Here is a 17,337-nt window from a genome sequence, read left to right as displayed (position 1 = left end):
CACAGGACAGGTGCTGCCTGAACTCTAGGGACCAGAGAGAAACCCTAGCAATGTGTAAAAGAAAATTCAGAAGTAACTGAAAAACAAACAGAAAAGGAAGGTCTCCGGAGCCTGGGAAGCAGGTGCACCTGCAGCAGTCATGCTTGAAACTAGGGCTGGGGAGCGCTGGTGGCCAGTGGCATCCCTCAGTGCAGCAACTCCTCTTCCTTCTAACTTGTTCTTCAGTTACAGGAAAAAGTGAAAGAAAAAAGAAAAATGGCTCAGGCTGAAGAGCCTACAGAGCAGACATAGGAAAGGCTAATGCCAGCCTAATGTCAGACCCAGCACAGCATTTCAGGGGTCAGGAAGGTGCACCCACAGCAAGGGAACAGGGCAGCACAGGAGCCGTGCCTCTCGCACAAGCTGTCCTTGTCGTGTGCGTGCAGAGGCAGGAGAGCGCTCGGAGGAAGCCTTATGCTTCTAACAAAAAGAATGTATTTTGAGTCCTACTAATTACAGAGAAATACTTGAAAGTGCAACTTGGATATATTTTAAGAGCTTCCAGAAATGAGAATAAACACAAAATGAGCCCAAAGTCTGTACTTTTATAACCTCAGGCTTTTTAGACAAAGTTTGTATCTCCTGATTTGTTTTGAGCTGACCTGATAATTTTAAATGATTGTCCTTGAGAACTGTAAAACTTGCTTTATTTTTTCTAGGTTTATTCCACAGAAATGCTTACAAAGCAATAAAGCCAATCATAAAGCTACGATTATGTCAATTCCGTGTTGTGGGTATGCAGGGAGAAACTAACTGAGAAGGAATTCTGGGGGATTACTGTAACCATGGTTATACTGTTTATACTTATATACTATAGTAATAACAGAAATGCGACAGCAACTGTGCAGCTACAGAAAATATCCAGTACCCTTTAAAATATATGTATATATACTGTATTTACCTAGATTAACAGGGACCTTAGGAACTGACATATTATGTATACTCCATCTTCTGTCTGATTTATTCAAGTTCTGTCTGATCATGTTTTTTTTCCCATCAAAACTGTGGTCGTGCATGATGTTCACTGACAGGAACCCAAAGTCCAGAGCAAGGTAAACACCTGGAAGCTTAGACCATGAGTGTGTAAGGGACATTAGTTAATTTTCTGACAGTGGTTTATAATGGACCACATACATTTTCCCACTATAATTGGTATATACATTCAACAGTTTTATTGTATGTTGGTGTACATTATTCGGCACAGCTGCTAGAGAGACATTGCTGAACTGGTGTTTCTCTTCCATGACAAACACCTATTAAGCAGTCAGCATAAACTCTTCTTGTTACAGCCTCTGACATCACCCTCAGGGCAAGCGGACACAGAACAGCAATTGCTGAATTGAGTATGAAAATTATAGTTTTATTGTCTATACAACTGAAGGTTTAACTCTGATTCCTGCTCGAGTCAGCTCTGTTATAAAGAAGCAATTCTTTCACGGAACAAACAAGCACAGTACACCATTGTAATCAAAGGAACAGGCACTATTTATGTATTGGAAAGACTTGTTCACAATAGTGCTAACACTCTAATGCCCCAGAAGCCACTATTTTAGCAGCTGTAGAGAAAAAAAGCATGACTAACAAGATGCCACACAGAGTCAGACACAGTTTTTTTAGAACACAAATGGAATCATCCCATTTGATACAGCTCAGTTTAATATGCACGACTGGTAAGTAGGGATCATGTATTTAATGTTTATATAAGCAGTTTCTCCACCGCAGCGTTCAAAGGCTTCCAGTGTCTCTTGAATCAGATCTCCAATATTTTCACGCTTCTGCTGGCTGTAGTCTATCCCATCGCCTGAATTAACTGATTAATAAAACAAAAAGAAAAAAATATATATATTAAATTTGCTGGTACACTTTAAAATAATGACATAGAAAATTGAAATTGCTCATCAGTCACTGTCCCTCTATTAGAAATTTTGTTCTGTGACACAAAACAGCTGAATTTGAAAACAGGATGTTTTTGGTTTCTCTGTAAGGCTCTGTCAGGCTCCCCCTTCGTATGCCTTCAAAAGCTGTTCATGTATGCATTGCTTTAGTATCTAAGTAAAAATCCAAAGAAAACACATGCTATTATAAGATATGGATAGACTCTCTGTTACACAGTTAATCTCTTAAGACCATTACTACTTTATTTCGTAACATTGCTTATTTAGGACAAAATTCTACTGCCAGATGCATAAATGCTTATCTACAGAATGTGACTTAGGCTAGACTTGTTATGCTTTGAAATCTTCAATAGCTATTGCTTTGGTATTGTTCCATGTTAGACATCATATTCACAGACTTATGTCATTTCTGGCTGAGGGGATGTCATTTGGCCTAAAAGAGATATTTGGAGTATAACATGGCACTCATTCAATTTCTGCTCCCTGAAAAATGTGTAAAATTAAGTCAGTGTCAAAAGGACAAATTATTGCTGCCCCTACACGCTGTAACATTCACTCCTGCTTTCTCTAATATGGATTAGCAAGGGTGGCATGCACTCACACACACAGAGCATAACCATTCAAAAAAATTCACAGTGTAAATAACTGTGAGAACACAAAATACACAAGTAGGAAATAAATCCACCTGCAACGACGCGAAGACATTTAAAAGAGGAAAATATGTTCCATTTTGTTTAAAAACAGTATACTGAAAACTGCCTTAATATGGGTATATTTTAAGACATATCAAAAATAATTTGGTAAGAGCATAATGTACGCTGACCAGGTACAGTGCAGTGGCCAGGCGGAGCGGCTGTCGCACCGCTGTGGGGAGTCCACATGCAGTCAGTCAGTGGTCTTGCTCCAGGCTGTGGTGGCAATGTGCCCATGTCACACATTTAACATCTCAAATAACGCTGCTTACTTATTACAGTCTCAGCCAGCCGGCTAAGGACACATTTGTCATGACAACGCAACCAACTTTTTGTGTAGTGCCTGCCTTTCACATCAGAAATGCGGTGCCCACAAGGGTGAGGGTAGGTTTTGCTCCTGGTGCTGCCTCCACATCACAAGTCCTGTGGGGTGTAGACATACAGCTGCACGCCACCCTTACATCCTTTCCTTGATCTAAGCCCAAGGATATGAATTTTAAGCTTGTGACCCTTTACCACTAAACCCGAAGAACCGTGCTCTTGAAGAAAAAGACGAACACTGAGGTAAAAATTGCCTTTTTCCTGAATATCCATGTAATATATCTGATTGCATTCCAAGTCAGTTATGTATATAAATTTTTTTGAATGTTTACACAAATGCAGATGTCACATACAAGAACTGGGCTTCAGAGTAGACAGGCATTAAATGCTTTGTGATGATTACTCCTAAAGACACAGACATAAATAAATAAATCCTATAAATTAACTGTTTATTTCATGGGTGTGAGAAGCCAGGGTTGTGATATCAACATTGACTACAATGAATTGACCGTAATGTTAGAAATAATAGATTCTGAGAGTGCATAGAAAACAACAGCTATTAAATAAAATGGGATTAGCTTATACAAAATACATTATGCAAAAAGTAAAGCACATTAAAATTGAGTGCAATTTAGACTAGACATGGTTTGCTCTTGCAGAAAACACCTGAGATCAACTGTGCCTCCTCACCTGTGTTGCATGTGCACTGCCAGCACTCCCCAAAACACCTGGAGATGTTTCTGATTTCACCAGTTTGAGCAAAGGAAACCCTGAACCTTGACCCAAGTCTTGGCAAATACGTAAAGGAATTACTGACTTTCCAACCATTTGTCTATTATCTGTAATTTTAAGCCTACACACATGCTCTGCTAATGAGCTTACACAGCTTTCATCATTCTTTCAAAGAAGTAGTAAAAAAATCTACTCTCTGGAAGTAATGGTGATACAATGCATAATGGAGAACTAAGCAAGTTTGGAGGAGGCCAACAAGATGCAGTGATAATGCTGGTAGCAAAGGCATCCTCCAGAATCCTGTGTTGTAGTCTTTTTTATTAGAGCATAGTCTGTACAATAAATGATGCCTTAGAAGCTTGATTAAAAGGTGCCCACAAGAATGAGGCAATGGTAAAGGAAATAGTCTGCAAGGGAAGACAATGTGTGATGTACAGACCTTCATTAACATTTTTTTCCTACAGACCATCTGTGCTACATGAAGGTTTGTATCCTCAAGGCAGCCATAATTCACATTAAGGTCATGACACAAGTTAAAACCAACAATACCAGAAAGGTTGTGTCAGCACTGAGGTCACCTGGTAAGTACCAAAATAGCTATCCCATGCAGTTATAGGAATTAAAAAATCTTTCAGACAAAAAGATAATGATTAACCCAACAGGACAACATCCACTAAACGGATGAGTCAGAATGATCTGCTCAACGCACCTAAGGGTAAATATCTAGTCATAATAATGATGATTAGTTGGAAAAAATAGCTACTGAAGTGTAGCGATCTCGGCCTGCCCTTCTCTGATTTGACTTCAATTCCAAGTTAGTTTGCATGAGGAGCCAACTTTGTCAGCCACAAAAATGTTGCATGTGTAAAGTGTGAACATGGATCTGATTCAAGCTCTTTATGAAGTTGTCCTTTGTGAGGGAGAATAAATCAACATGAAAATGCGAGAAAGCACATTTGTCATATCTTGGTCTCAAAGTGAAATGTCTGGCAAATTCATCATGTATCAAGAACTCTTTTCAGAGCAAATGTTGTTATTGCATTTAGAAGAAACTCACTGAAGCAGTGCTTGCGGATCTAGAGGATTACAATCAGGAAAATATTTCGTTTTCCCTTTCTGGATCAAAAAGTTAGTTCCCAGTCTCCTAAATCCTGCACCAAGGGTTCCATGGCCCTGGAAAGCGAGGTGGAAGGCTCTGCACCTGTCAAGACCTGTGCTGGCTGATGAAACCAGCCAGCACACCACGGCGAGCAGCGGCACTCCCTGCTCTGCCATAAGCACTCACGATGCCAGCCACTGTAGCCGAGGAAACCCTGCTCAGACCTGCAGGGACTGAACTCAGCATTTGGCAGAGAACAGAGGAGGATTTGAGTTGTGCTATAAAACGTGGTTTGCATTTGAGTCTAGACATGCTTCTATTTGTGATTCAGGACATTAAAGAAAATCTAGTGTTATAAGTATTGCATTTCATTTCATTTTTAAAAAATTTACTATGGTAATACTACAAATTTAAAATTGTATTGCATTAAAGAAGGATAGGCAAGCTTTTCTCAAAGCATTAAGAGCTTCAGAGGGCAGTTTTTAAGTCCTAGGGTGGACAAGAAAAGAAAAGTTAAAGCCCAGGCAGACCTATTCCTACCTCTAGATATTTGTTAGCATCTGAAAGTGGCCTAGACATTCTTTCAGATTATTAGATTTCACTTCGAGGCAGGCCAGATCTCAAATAGGGTTTTCTCAAATAAGTCAAAGTACCTCTCTGTAAGTCACAGATAATAGATCTTGCTCCTGATGGTGGCTCTGTTTCATGGAAAGCACAGATTCAAACTGGAGTTTTCATGTATATACACCTATTGTATAGACATATTGAACACACCTATTGGTGTAGGAACATTGTAGATCTTAGGATATTGGAATTTCCCCAGATGCTAAATATCTGAGGAATGCCTAGTGTTGGAGCAAAGAACAATACTTAAAAGAGATTTCTGAAGACACTGGGAAGAAAGCCAGGTTAAACAATTTATTTATTTATTTATTTGTAATAAAATTGTAATTCAAAGGCCATTCCTTTATTCTTAACCAATGAACTTATAAACGCATATATACCCGCATAGATTTAAAATTGTCTTGGAACAAGAGGGTTTGTCTTGGAACAAGAGGCAGAAATTTTTGAACTACTATTAGTTAATAAATAATAGGGAGATGGATATGTTTGGTTGGCTGCTGTTTTGTTGTTGTTGTTTGTTTTTTTTTGGATACAAATCATTACAGCTATTAGGAAAGATAGGCATCATCCCTCCCGTTTTGAATCTTGAGAAACAGAGATACTGAAAGGTAAAGTGACTTGCTCCAAGTCATGGAAAATATTAGGCACAAATCATGCATTCTAACTTTTTGTTATAGACAATGAAAGTACTACTAATGGTGAAATTTAACTATAGTAAAAACTACTTTTGAACTGCTACCTCAGTTCATCCTAGTCAAACCAACAGGCCATTTCATCAATTAAAATGATTACAGTAATCCAACATGCTAACCACTAACTGCATAAGACTTTTGCTTCAAAAAACAACAATGAAGGTATTGCAGTGTGCAGATGTATTACTCAGTATGGAAACACATTTCTACAAAAAAGCCTATCATAGAACAACATACAGTTAAGCAGTACAAACTAGCATTACAATATTTTGTGCCAAATTTCAGGACTTTATCCCTTCCAGGAGCTGGCAACAAAACATAAATGAAAGCTCACCGACATGATATACTGATTGGCATGTGTGTATGTCAGGGTTCACATCTCATAATTTCACTGCTCAGGTAGAGTTCAGAGCTTAATAAATTTCTCAAAGTCCTCTTGTTAGGATTAGTTTAATTGCCATAAAAGATGTTGGCTTCCTGACTGGAGCAGAAAGTGAAAGCCCCGATGAGTCAGTGCAGCAGGAGGCAGGACTCCTTTGCACCACTCCTGCCACTCTGACTCATAGTTCTGCTTTGAAATTGCCAGCTCCAGGAAGGATGAGGTAGCTTGGTCTCCTTGCTCGTTTAATTGCAAGTCTGTGAAAAGTTACAGGATGCCAAGAAACGGAGGGTCACTGGCTAAGAAACAGAGGGTTCATTTCACTCAAGTAAAGGACGAGGCACACGGAGATTACGACTTTGAGTCATTACCAACCCAGACATAAAATTCTGTCTTCCATTCCCAAAGGCTCACAGCAACATGGACACCAATTTTAGATGTTTCTTAGGACGTGTCTAGATTATGTGCACACAGAAGCACCAGCTGGCCTCACACAGGCTGGTCCCAAAGCTCAAACACTGGAAAGAAGAGACCATAGAGTAATTTAGGTTGGAATAAACCTTGGAGTCATCTGGTCCAAACGCCCTGCTCAGACTCAGCTCCATTTTCAAAGTTAGATCAGGTTGCTCAGGGTCAAATACCTGAAGTTGCTCAGTGCACAGTAATCCTAGAACCAGAAATGGTGCAGAGGTCCTTGAGCTGGCAGGGCTCTTCACCAGCCATTTAAAATGTGATGAAGGGAAGTGTTCTTTAAATATTAAAACATATTTGGTTAAGGTGGATTTGCTGAAGTTGCTTCATGGGGAGAATTGTTGTCTGTTTTGATACAAAGCAAAACCAAGCTTTTGGCATAGAAACAGACGCTATGCTGCTTATATAACATTGTTTTTGGAAGCTTAATCGTATACCAAAGAAAGAAGCACAGATTTGGATGAAAAATTAATAAAAATTTGTTAACACTCTTGATACTATGAAAACATCATTAAAAACAACAACAACAACAACAACACAACAAAAAACACATATCTTTCAAAACACTTTAAAACATTAAAGCTTGAAGTACTAATAAACTTTAAGGAGGGCAAATCTTTGAATACGCACAAACCTGTTTTTTTGACACTATCAACATTTAGAGTTCTTTGTCTCTTGCTTTACTTGGCTCCTCATTCTATTTTTCATCACTAGTGCTGAATGTTTATCACTTCACAATGCTACAGTACTGCAAAGATTGCAGAAGAAAATTTCAATCCAAAGAGAAATCATGTACACTTGGAATTAAGAAAGAATACTAATATAGAGAACTTTCTGCTCATCATAAGTTTTATAAAACAAAACCAAAAAACTACCAACAAAACACTTTATACATTTGATATAAATTTGCTGGGTATTGTCTGTCTAAATAAGATGCTTACAAGATTTTTAAAATTCTCATTAGAGGCATTGAATTTTAACATAAAATATAGATTCTTTCTACTGTTATCTTCCGTATGCAGCTAGCTTTTAGCTTATTTCATAAATTAGCATTTATTTTAGAATGCAAGTGTTGTTACAGTAAATACTATTCAGAAAGTCAACAATTCAGTAAGAGGAAGCACTCAGATTGGAAAGGAAACATTTGACTGACTTACAATGTTTTACTAATGACACAAGCCTACTGTAGATAGCTGTAACTGCTTGTAGATTGCTGCAGTACAAAAAAAAAACCCACACCATCAAAAGCAAAAAAAAAAAAAAAATTTTTTTAAATCCACCAAAAAACAACTGAAAACAAGCCAAGACAGCAGCTGTTATCACAGTTTTCCATTTCCAGGAAATGTTAGCAACATCAGATGTAATCCACTCTAAGTCCAGACTTTTTTTTAAAGTTGGACTAAAAAATGTAGAAATCACAGATTCTGTAACAAATGATATTAGCAAATACATTTGACCAATGAGGTAAAAAAGAAGAAAAGATTATTGTACATTTTTCGTCTATAAGCATTTAAACTTCTACAATGAATTTTGACTTTGAAGTTTGTCTGCGTTTGTGCTAGTGATCAATATCAAACAAAGTAGTGTTAAATAATCTTAGATAAACAGCATGCACAACAGGGGAACTGAAACTGCAGTCTGAGATCTCTGTGGCCTTGGTACGCTGTTTACTGTTGCAAAATTAGGCCACAAATCATGCTTAAAGTGCAACAAGAGTTGCACCACTTACGTGAATCTGATGTTCTTCCAATCATATGTAAACTAGTACAAAGCAAATATATATATATATATATATTTAATGGAAAACACATTTGCGAGTGCAAAATTTGCATAGCTTTGCTGCTCTGATGTGAAATACATCTGCTTGTCACACTAGCTTCTCATCCAACTATGGCACAATTAATGCAAAAGGAATTAAAACTATGGGAAATAAATGCGTGTTTATGTGCGTGTAATAAACATAATTTATTTTTAAAAGTAATTAAAAGTGACAAAGCTGAAAGTCCCAAAATGCTTTCAGGATCACTGATTTCAGTATAAAGTGTAATGCTAACAGCCAATTTTTATCGAGTTCATTCATACTTAAAATCATGATGCTTGACAACCTGTCCTCCTTCCACTCTTCTTCCCCTCTTGGAATATTTTTATTTATGTAACCAAAATTATTTTGAGGGAAAGTATTTTTATTTTTTCCTTACAGCAAAAAGCTCAGTAGTAATTCGTTACTCTGTGTTAATAAATTGATATTTTTGTACATCTGTAATATACTAATGGAATTTGTTGTATCTAAAAATGCTACTCAAAACTGTTATCATTTAAGGACCCCATTTGGTATAGCTGGCCCATCAAAAATTTAATTGTCAACTAAATGACCTCGATGACAGCTTTTGTAACCTTGTAATGGAATGGTGAGCCCTTTATTGCCACTGAAAAGCAACCATATAAAAATGGGTCGCTATATTAAAAATTTCCCATCAGAATTATGGGAGCAAGTTGCTAGATATGCCTGAAGTTGCCAGTTTTCTAGTTTTCCTGTTCCCTAGTTAAGTAAAATAAGCAAGAACCCAAAGTCAATTGGCGGTGTTTTAGCAGTGATTTGAGAAGGGACAAGGAGATGTAAGCTATGAATGACTGTGTAGATGGGTGAAGGTTTATTTCATTGCTGTGGGACAAGGGCAGAATTTATTCAGTTTAAAGGACAGATAGCTCTGTAACTGGAAAGTAGTGATTTGTCCTGAAACCAGACAGAGAAAGTAATATCCCATAATCAGTAATCTGATTACTGTTTCTTTCTGTGATTTTCCAATTGAATCAATGCATATGACAAATAAAAAATAATGACCGTCCCAAGACATGAATTTGCATATTTTAATGAACAACAGAAGGACATAAAATAAATTCTTATGAAAAACTAGTTGACAGCTATTTATTTTTCATTAAGAAAAGCTTACATTTGAATTTATAAAGCTTTTCAGACAAACAGAAAAAAAAGTAATTTTTTGATACAACTAAAATGTAATGTATATATATATATTTATTCCTTACCTACAAGAATGCAAGGCAGATAAAAGAGAAGGAAAATCCTGTCCCCTAGGTGTGGTGTTTCTGCAGGTTCACAGCTTTTGACCCGTGAAAGCTGAAGCTTTTAGAAAGCAATATAGGAACTGCATATACCTGATATACAGACTGATTTTTAATTCTCTCAAAAAACTGTCTTATTTATGTTTTTCAAAATTTACAATGCATTAAATGTGAAGAAAGATAAGTGAAGAGGGAGAACTATTTCATTAATGACTCTAACTGGAAAGCACTCATCCTTCTTTACCTTACACATGGAACCTTTTGTTGCCTGACTTGTAATTCAAAAGGGTGCCAGGTATGAAGAAAGCAAATGGCCCAGCAGCATCCAGCACAATGAGCTTAAATCACAGACAGATTTATAAGAAAAGCCATAATGCTTGGAGACATGAAGGTACCTGCAAAAACAGCAAGAATCTAAAGTCATAGGAAACTTACTCCTGTTGTACAGCAGTTCAGTCTTGTAAAGTGATGCTTAAGGAGACTGTATCCCGATATGCCAACAAGGCACTCCTGTATCCTGGGGCACACAGTTAGGTGAGGACACGCTACCACTATCAGCCTACAGCTGAACAGAAAGAAAACAGCAGACAGCTGTCCCAAACAATCTTTGCATCTTGTTGTGTCTTTTTGAATTATGAAGTAGTAATCTGAAGAAGAGCAACTTGAGGCATGTGGGGTATGAAAGCTCTCCTGTATAGCTTGCTGCATTCTTTCCGTCTTGTTCTGAGCAAAGCTTCTTTTGAAAATGTTATTTTAAATATTGGCACTTATATATCTTCCTTTAAAGAACTCTTTAGCACTTTTTACTGATGTTAAATGACATCATTATCATTTGATAATTCCTCTGGATCATATATTTCTCTGAACATGTGTTTCTCCTGAGATAAATCGATGACAGGAAGGTTGTTTGCTGGCATGCTGTGAAACTACATAACCTGTCTTGATAATTGCTAAAAGTCAACTATCACAGGTACAACTGCTTATTGTCCAGCTTGCTATCAGAACGGCAGGGACTTGAATAGTGAAGCATGCTGATACTGTGAGCTCCCGAACTGCCTGACATTTTCATTCATCCGAGAACCACTTTGCTCAATTTCAAGAAACTGAAGGAAGCTGAACTGCAACAGCAGTTAACAGGAAAAAATGCCATTGATAACATCAGTGGGTTTCTAGAAAGACAGAAGTTACTTACACATGTTTTTTCCAGTAACCTGTCCCACTACTAAGACCACCTACTGAGATTTGGGACAGATGCACTCTTGCAATAGACAGAAAGAGCTTTTTTTTGCCCTCTTATGCAACTTCCATAAGATCACTCCCTTTACTATCAGTATAGAATCTACTTACTACACCATTTATGTAACAGGTATCATAGTTTCCAGACTGTGTTTTTTAAAAGCTAATCCTATTTCTTCCACAAAGTGATTGCAGTGTAAAGTTATTAAAATACAAGCATTTTTATGATGCCTAAATAAAATTGTTCATAATAAAGAAAAAACTGCAAACAGCAGGTGTGTATAAAAACAATAGGATGGGAAATAGCTAGTGGTTTTTTTTTAGATAAAATTATTATCCATATATATTACAATATTTTAACAGGAAATTATTTTTAATATATAAGTATATGCTTTTCTTTTACTAAGTTTTATTATTCTTTTTCATTATTTTAAGAAAATTGTGTTGTTCCAATAAAACTTGTTAATGCAGAACCTTTTCCCCTTTCCATACAGTATTTTTCTGAAAAAATAAAAAGCAATCATAAGTCGTACGTAGGGGAGAAAGAATTAAGACTGTTTTTTCTGATTTACAGTGTCCATGATAAAAATTTACTGCTGGCATGTATGAGTATATGGAAAAAAAAATGCTGCTATTTCTTACATTGCTTACACACAAATAATTACAATTATTCATAAGCACATAATCTCTTAAGCCTATACTTGATTTTCCCCATTTACTGAAATAGACCTTGAAACTTATCTATTCTGGGACTAGGCATGGAAGTAAAAATGTCTTTTGTGTGTGCAAACAGGATACATGACATGCTCAGCAGGGTAAGTTCCACCTCCCTTCACACTAGTAATACCTTTCTTATATTTTATATGTGTGCCTTTGTGTACAAAACATCCAGCTGCTAACAATGCAGCACTTCTAGCTCAGTTTGTGACACATTTTAAAATACATTCACTTCACTACAGAAGCAGTGAACCTGACCAACAATAAGGATTGATAAAGAATCTTTGCTTCTCAGCTGAATTAATATTTTGCTCTCTTTGTCCTAAACTGCTGCAAAAATCATATATCTATAAGCTGATCGAGGTGTACTAGTCACAGTAAGTTCATCTCCCTTGCATTGGTCATTTGGGGGTTTACAGTGTCATGCTGCTGTGCCAGAGCCTTAAGGCCAAGGATTGGATATTTTGTAATTTGTTAATATCCAGCTAATCCTGGCATAATAAGGAAAATACGACCACTTACATTCTCCAATATGCAGGTAAAGCATGCTACATTTTGCAATTGCAATCTTTTTTTTTCTTTTTTTTTTTTTTCCGCATCATTCACTCATCTTACAGCCCTTCTATCTCTGGTCCCAGACAAGCCTACATCTGTTCAGACTCAAAAGGAAAACAGCTCGTACACACAAACGCGTCAGGACAGGGAGGAAGAGACAAAAGAAGAAGTCAGTGATATGGCTGAATGTTCTTGGTCAACTCAGGCTAGCCTAGAGGTTTCTTACAGCCAAGAAAACAGGTAAATAGCACTGCAGAGCACAATATGCTTTTATTGAGTATTTGCCAGCTTGCATTCTCATGTATTCCAATGAAGAACAAAAGCAAAAAGCTGTCAAGGAAAATCTTCCCTGGTTACTGAAATATGCTGTCTTGCACATGGATGATCTGAGAGTAATACTCACTCTTACATTATAACTTACATTATAACCACAGATGGCTGTTCTACCTCCTACACTGCCTAATGCTAATGGTTGCAGTGCATATGAAGGTCTCTGATGCAACTCTGCAGCTGCAGTGCTGAACTGGTACCCATGGAAGCTCTGGCTCAGGAGTAACAGAAAATGCTGCTTCAGAAAAGTATTACTGAGCATTTTTGGATAACAGCAGCTAATGCAGAATGATGACTTTTGAAGGAAAATATGGAATGTTATTTTAAGGGAAAGGAATAACCTATACTAGTCTATAAATTAATGTCAGCAACATTCTTGAGGAGTCACAAAGAAATTTCATCACTGAATGGTGATATCTGGAATGTGCTTCCTGAATTATTTGTCCTAGCACAAAGTTTATTGGGCACTTGACTGATAAGTAAAATAGACAATTCTTGCCCCAAGGACAAGAATGTGAACATGGGAGGAGTACAAGACAAAGAAAAACAAAGGCTGAAAAAGGAGGAAAGGCAAGCCAAGAACATTCATTTGGCTAATTAATTTTCTTAAGCACGCTCCAGAAAGGTTCCAATTTATATGAATACGTACATTATGGATTAGCATAGTTATTCCATAGTGTAAGTTATTCCACAGTGTAATTTCATGTATGTACTGATGGTTACCAGTTGGTATGTTATATCCAAGCCTATTGATTTTCCACTGTCATTTAGTAGCAAAACATGATGAAAAGTTATATAGGCTTATCTGCACTTCTGTAGCAGGCATCCAATATCTTTGCTTTACGGTTCTGAGCAAGAATCTCACCTACTTGTATATTTTGGGAAATGATTAGAAGTGAAGGCCAACCTTATTAATGTAAGAATAGAGATCCTACAGAATGTATGCTATCAGCATAAGTATTCTCTGTTTTAAGATGGAGGAGGTGGACTGAAGCTGTTGATTAGTATATGAGAAGAGAGGTACCAGTAACCTGCAGGTGTTTTAGACCTCTCTTTTTCTATTTTCTTCCTTACTTTTAATTATACGGATCAAAAATAGAGTCATCCAGACATCTCTTGCTGGTTTGGTAATATCCTCATTATAGAGAAGCATAAGCTTTCCTCTCTGCTTAATATCAAAAAATGCTGAAGAATCAATAAGTCATTTTAGGCTTATTTGTTATCAGAACTAGTGCCTCAGCCATCTGCCTCAACAGCTCCCCAAACTGCTGATAGTTGTCTGGCAGTGAGACTATAGCTACTGCCTCCAGATCCTCAGGAGTTGTTCAGAAAGGAAGGTTGATATCAGTTGATTCACATACCCTCACTATTGTAGTATATCCATATCTAGCAGCTCAGATTGGCATAAACAGGAGTTATGATTCTAGCTCTGTAGGGGAAGTGGTACTATAAGATAAGAACTCGGTTTTACAGGATAGGAACAATAATAACGCTCATAATTTTCAGCTAACAGACGGACTTGATTTCACATACCCATCGAAGACAACTGTGAGAACAGCCAGGCAGAATTAGAAACATAGTGAGGGAGACAACATCATAGCACAAATCTCTTATAAACAGAATTGACATTTCAGACCAAATCAAGTCTTTTGCAACACTTAGAATCTGTCATGTGAGCTCTGCAGGAGAATCAATAGACTTGCACTAGACTTACCTCACTGCATAAAGCAGGTGCTACATTCCCAAAAGAGTGCCCAAGTGAGTAAAAGGCTGAGCGTGGAGTCTCCCAGAGGCAGCCAGTGGGAAACAGCAAGCAGAACCAACTGTCTAAAATCTTGCTTTTCCCTCAAGACTCAGGTTTTTGCATCCATCCTGGAACTACAGCCCAGAACTTTTCCTAAAGATATCTATCTTCCTGATAGATATCCATTCTTTTTCCTTTTGGGTGACACTACTTTCTTTAAAGCAAGTTGTGCCTCAGGACAATAGTGATACCTGTTTCCCACAAATGCGTGTTCTTTCAGTGCTACGCCCTTTTACAATAATAATGTAAGTTTTCTACAAGTTCTACCAGCTAAAAGATAGTATAAGCTAAGGCCTGTTCTGACACCTTGTATGTGCTCTACACTTGCAATATGTAACAACTGAGTTGTGCCAATATTTCTCTCACTATGGGCACATATTTGGATCTCTCCCCTCTACCCAGATGCTTACTTTGTGAGAAACTCTACCACTTCTCCAGTCTGACTGAAACAAGACAGTTAAGTTAGAGTATTACAGGAGTTGAGGAGGGCAAAGACTTACAGCAAAGAATAATATTGTGCCCCCATAAGCCTTGTATTTTTAGGAAGGCAGGCAAAGAAAGATGGGTTAGGGCAGTGATGGCTGCTTTAGTTTTTATTTTATGAAAACCTAGTTGTGGAGGACCCCACCCAGGAAGCCGGAAACATATACAGCATTGTTCAGCCCATGTGGTTTCAAATCTGAATCTTTCATGATTCAGGAGATTTCATCTAATTATCAAATTAGTTACTCATAGAGAGAGTCTCTTTTGACCTTTATGCATATGAGTTAGCAATAAAGAAGCTGTAAGACAGACCTTTTGTTAGATGATGAACTCGTGCCAATGTTTTTGAACAGAGACACCCAAAGTTTAGCACCTGAATCCAATTTTAGGCAGCTACCTGAGCAGTCTGATCCAGAGCCCTTACCAGTTCCCAAATGAAGGCTGCAGTGAAACAGAACATCTGTACGTGAGGCTAGTTACTTAAATACAGATTTACATGAATACAGCTACAGTGCCAAGTTTTAAGTGTTTTGACTTGAACTAACTTCCTAACAGATGGTTATTCTGCATCTATCTTCATTTATTTATGGCTGTTTATGTTTGCACAGAAGTAATAACTGATCTAAAAGTGATACAAGCTTATTCCTTGTCTTTTTATTAATTTATATTGCAATAACACTTAAAGTTATGATTATAACGTGCAATCTAAAGAAATTACGTAAGTATGGTCTCTCTGTATCATACTCATAAAAGAGCCCTCCAAATATTTAAGAAAAAATGATACAACTATAATGCAAAGTGAACAAAGATAAATTAGCATAATCTAATTTGTAACATAGCTCAAGCTTAAGCTATATAATAACAACAACAAAAACACAAGACAAAAAAGAACAACAACAAAACGGACAAAAAAATCCTAAAAAAAACTCTGAAAGAAAAAGGAGAAAATAAAGAGAAAATACATAAGTATATATATCAGAAGCTTCAGAAGATGAATTCAACAAAATTCATACAACATTTCTCAATAACATAAATCCCATGTGATATAAAATGCAGTTCTTGGTGTCACGAGTAGATATGTGTCTGATTCAGGAAACCATCGTGTAAGTGTATAAGTGATTACAAAATCAGGAGTAAAGTGTGTTTATTTATATCAAAATATTTCATAACTAAAGAAGAAGCAAGCAACCCAGACATCTACAAAGTATTAAGAAATGAAGGGCCTGATACTGCTTTCAGCTATATTTATACCTCACCATGTAAATCAATGAGTTTCAGAACCATAAATGAGCGAGTTAGTTTCTGTCTGTTCACCACACTGATCAATTAGCTTATTTGCAATATGAAAAGTACTAACTACATTGTTATCTCACAGTTTTTCTCACAGTACCAAAAGTGCAAGAAAACCACAGCCATCCATTATCCTTCTAACTGGAGAAGGCACATGTGACTATCAGACTTTGGCAATAAATACCATGAGAAAGAAAACTTTTCAGCTTTGAAGTTGTAGCTAATGATATGTAAGTTGTAATATCCAAGGAAAACAAACTTTGCTGTGTTCATTTCCTTACATTATTGCAACATGCATTTTTAATGCATCACTTTACTACAACCACCTGAAGAAGATTCAGAAGATCATTACAGTTGCCACCATTTAGTATACACCTGTATGTGCACTGAAACACCACTTCATTTGTACTGAGAGATCAGATCTAGAAGGAAAGACAAGGAAATTTTCCCACTGAACAATAATGATTGTTTGTTTCCATAAGCCAAATAAATTTTTCAGTTAAGATTAACTCAAAAAATTATTGATGTAGAACAATTTTCATCGCATCAGCTGTAGAAATCCACTGGGGAAAACAGAAAGGAGAAACTCTTAGGCCACATTTTGTATGACCTAATTCTTTCAAGGGTACGTTTCTGCAAATTTTTAGGAAGTGACAATGCAAATGAACTACAGTTCCCACTGTGATATTTTCATGGAATCTCTGCATGACCTCCAAACAGCATACTTTGCACCAAGACAACAAGTACATAGCTGTGTTGTATAGTTTAATTACTTTGGGATGTAAGCAAGCAGAAAAACAATGATCACGCATTCAGCAGAAGCTACACTTCTATAAATTTCGGGTATTCTAGTACTGAGATTCTCAATTTCCAGTCTATACACTGCTGCCAGTTAAT

At 37.0% G+C, this 17,337-nt stretch overlaps 1 protein-coding gene across 3 annotated transcripts in view; it reads right to left on the bottom strand.

The window, feature by feature from the left end:
- Positions 1-1,196: 1,196 nt before the first annotated feature.
- The window catches only part of PACRG (parkin coregulated), a 226,986-nt gene continuing 210,845 nt past the window's right edge, over positions 1,197-17,337 (bottom strand). For all 3 annotated transcript variants that reach the window (XM_035538522.2, XM_050709872.1, XM_050709871.1), the window contains exon 6: positions 1,197-1,849. In XM_035538522.2, the coding sequence (XP_035394415.1) occupies positions 1,689-1,849 (161 nt within the window). In that variant the 3' untranslated portion in view covers positions 1,197-1,688. The remainder of the gene's footprint in view (positions 1,850-17,337) is intronic.

Source organism: Cygnus atratus, chromosome 3, assembly GCF_013377495.2.
Source record: "Cygnus atratus isolate AKBS03 ecotype Queensland, Australia chromosome 3, CAtr_DNAZoo_HiC_assembly, whole genome shotgun sequence".
NCBI lineage: Eukaryota > Metazoa > Chordata > Aves > Anseriformes > Anatidae > Cygnus > Cygnus atratus.
This window is presented reverse-complemented; position numbering and strand designations above follow the sequence as displayed.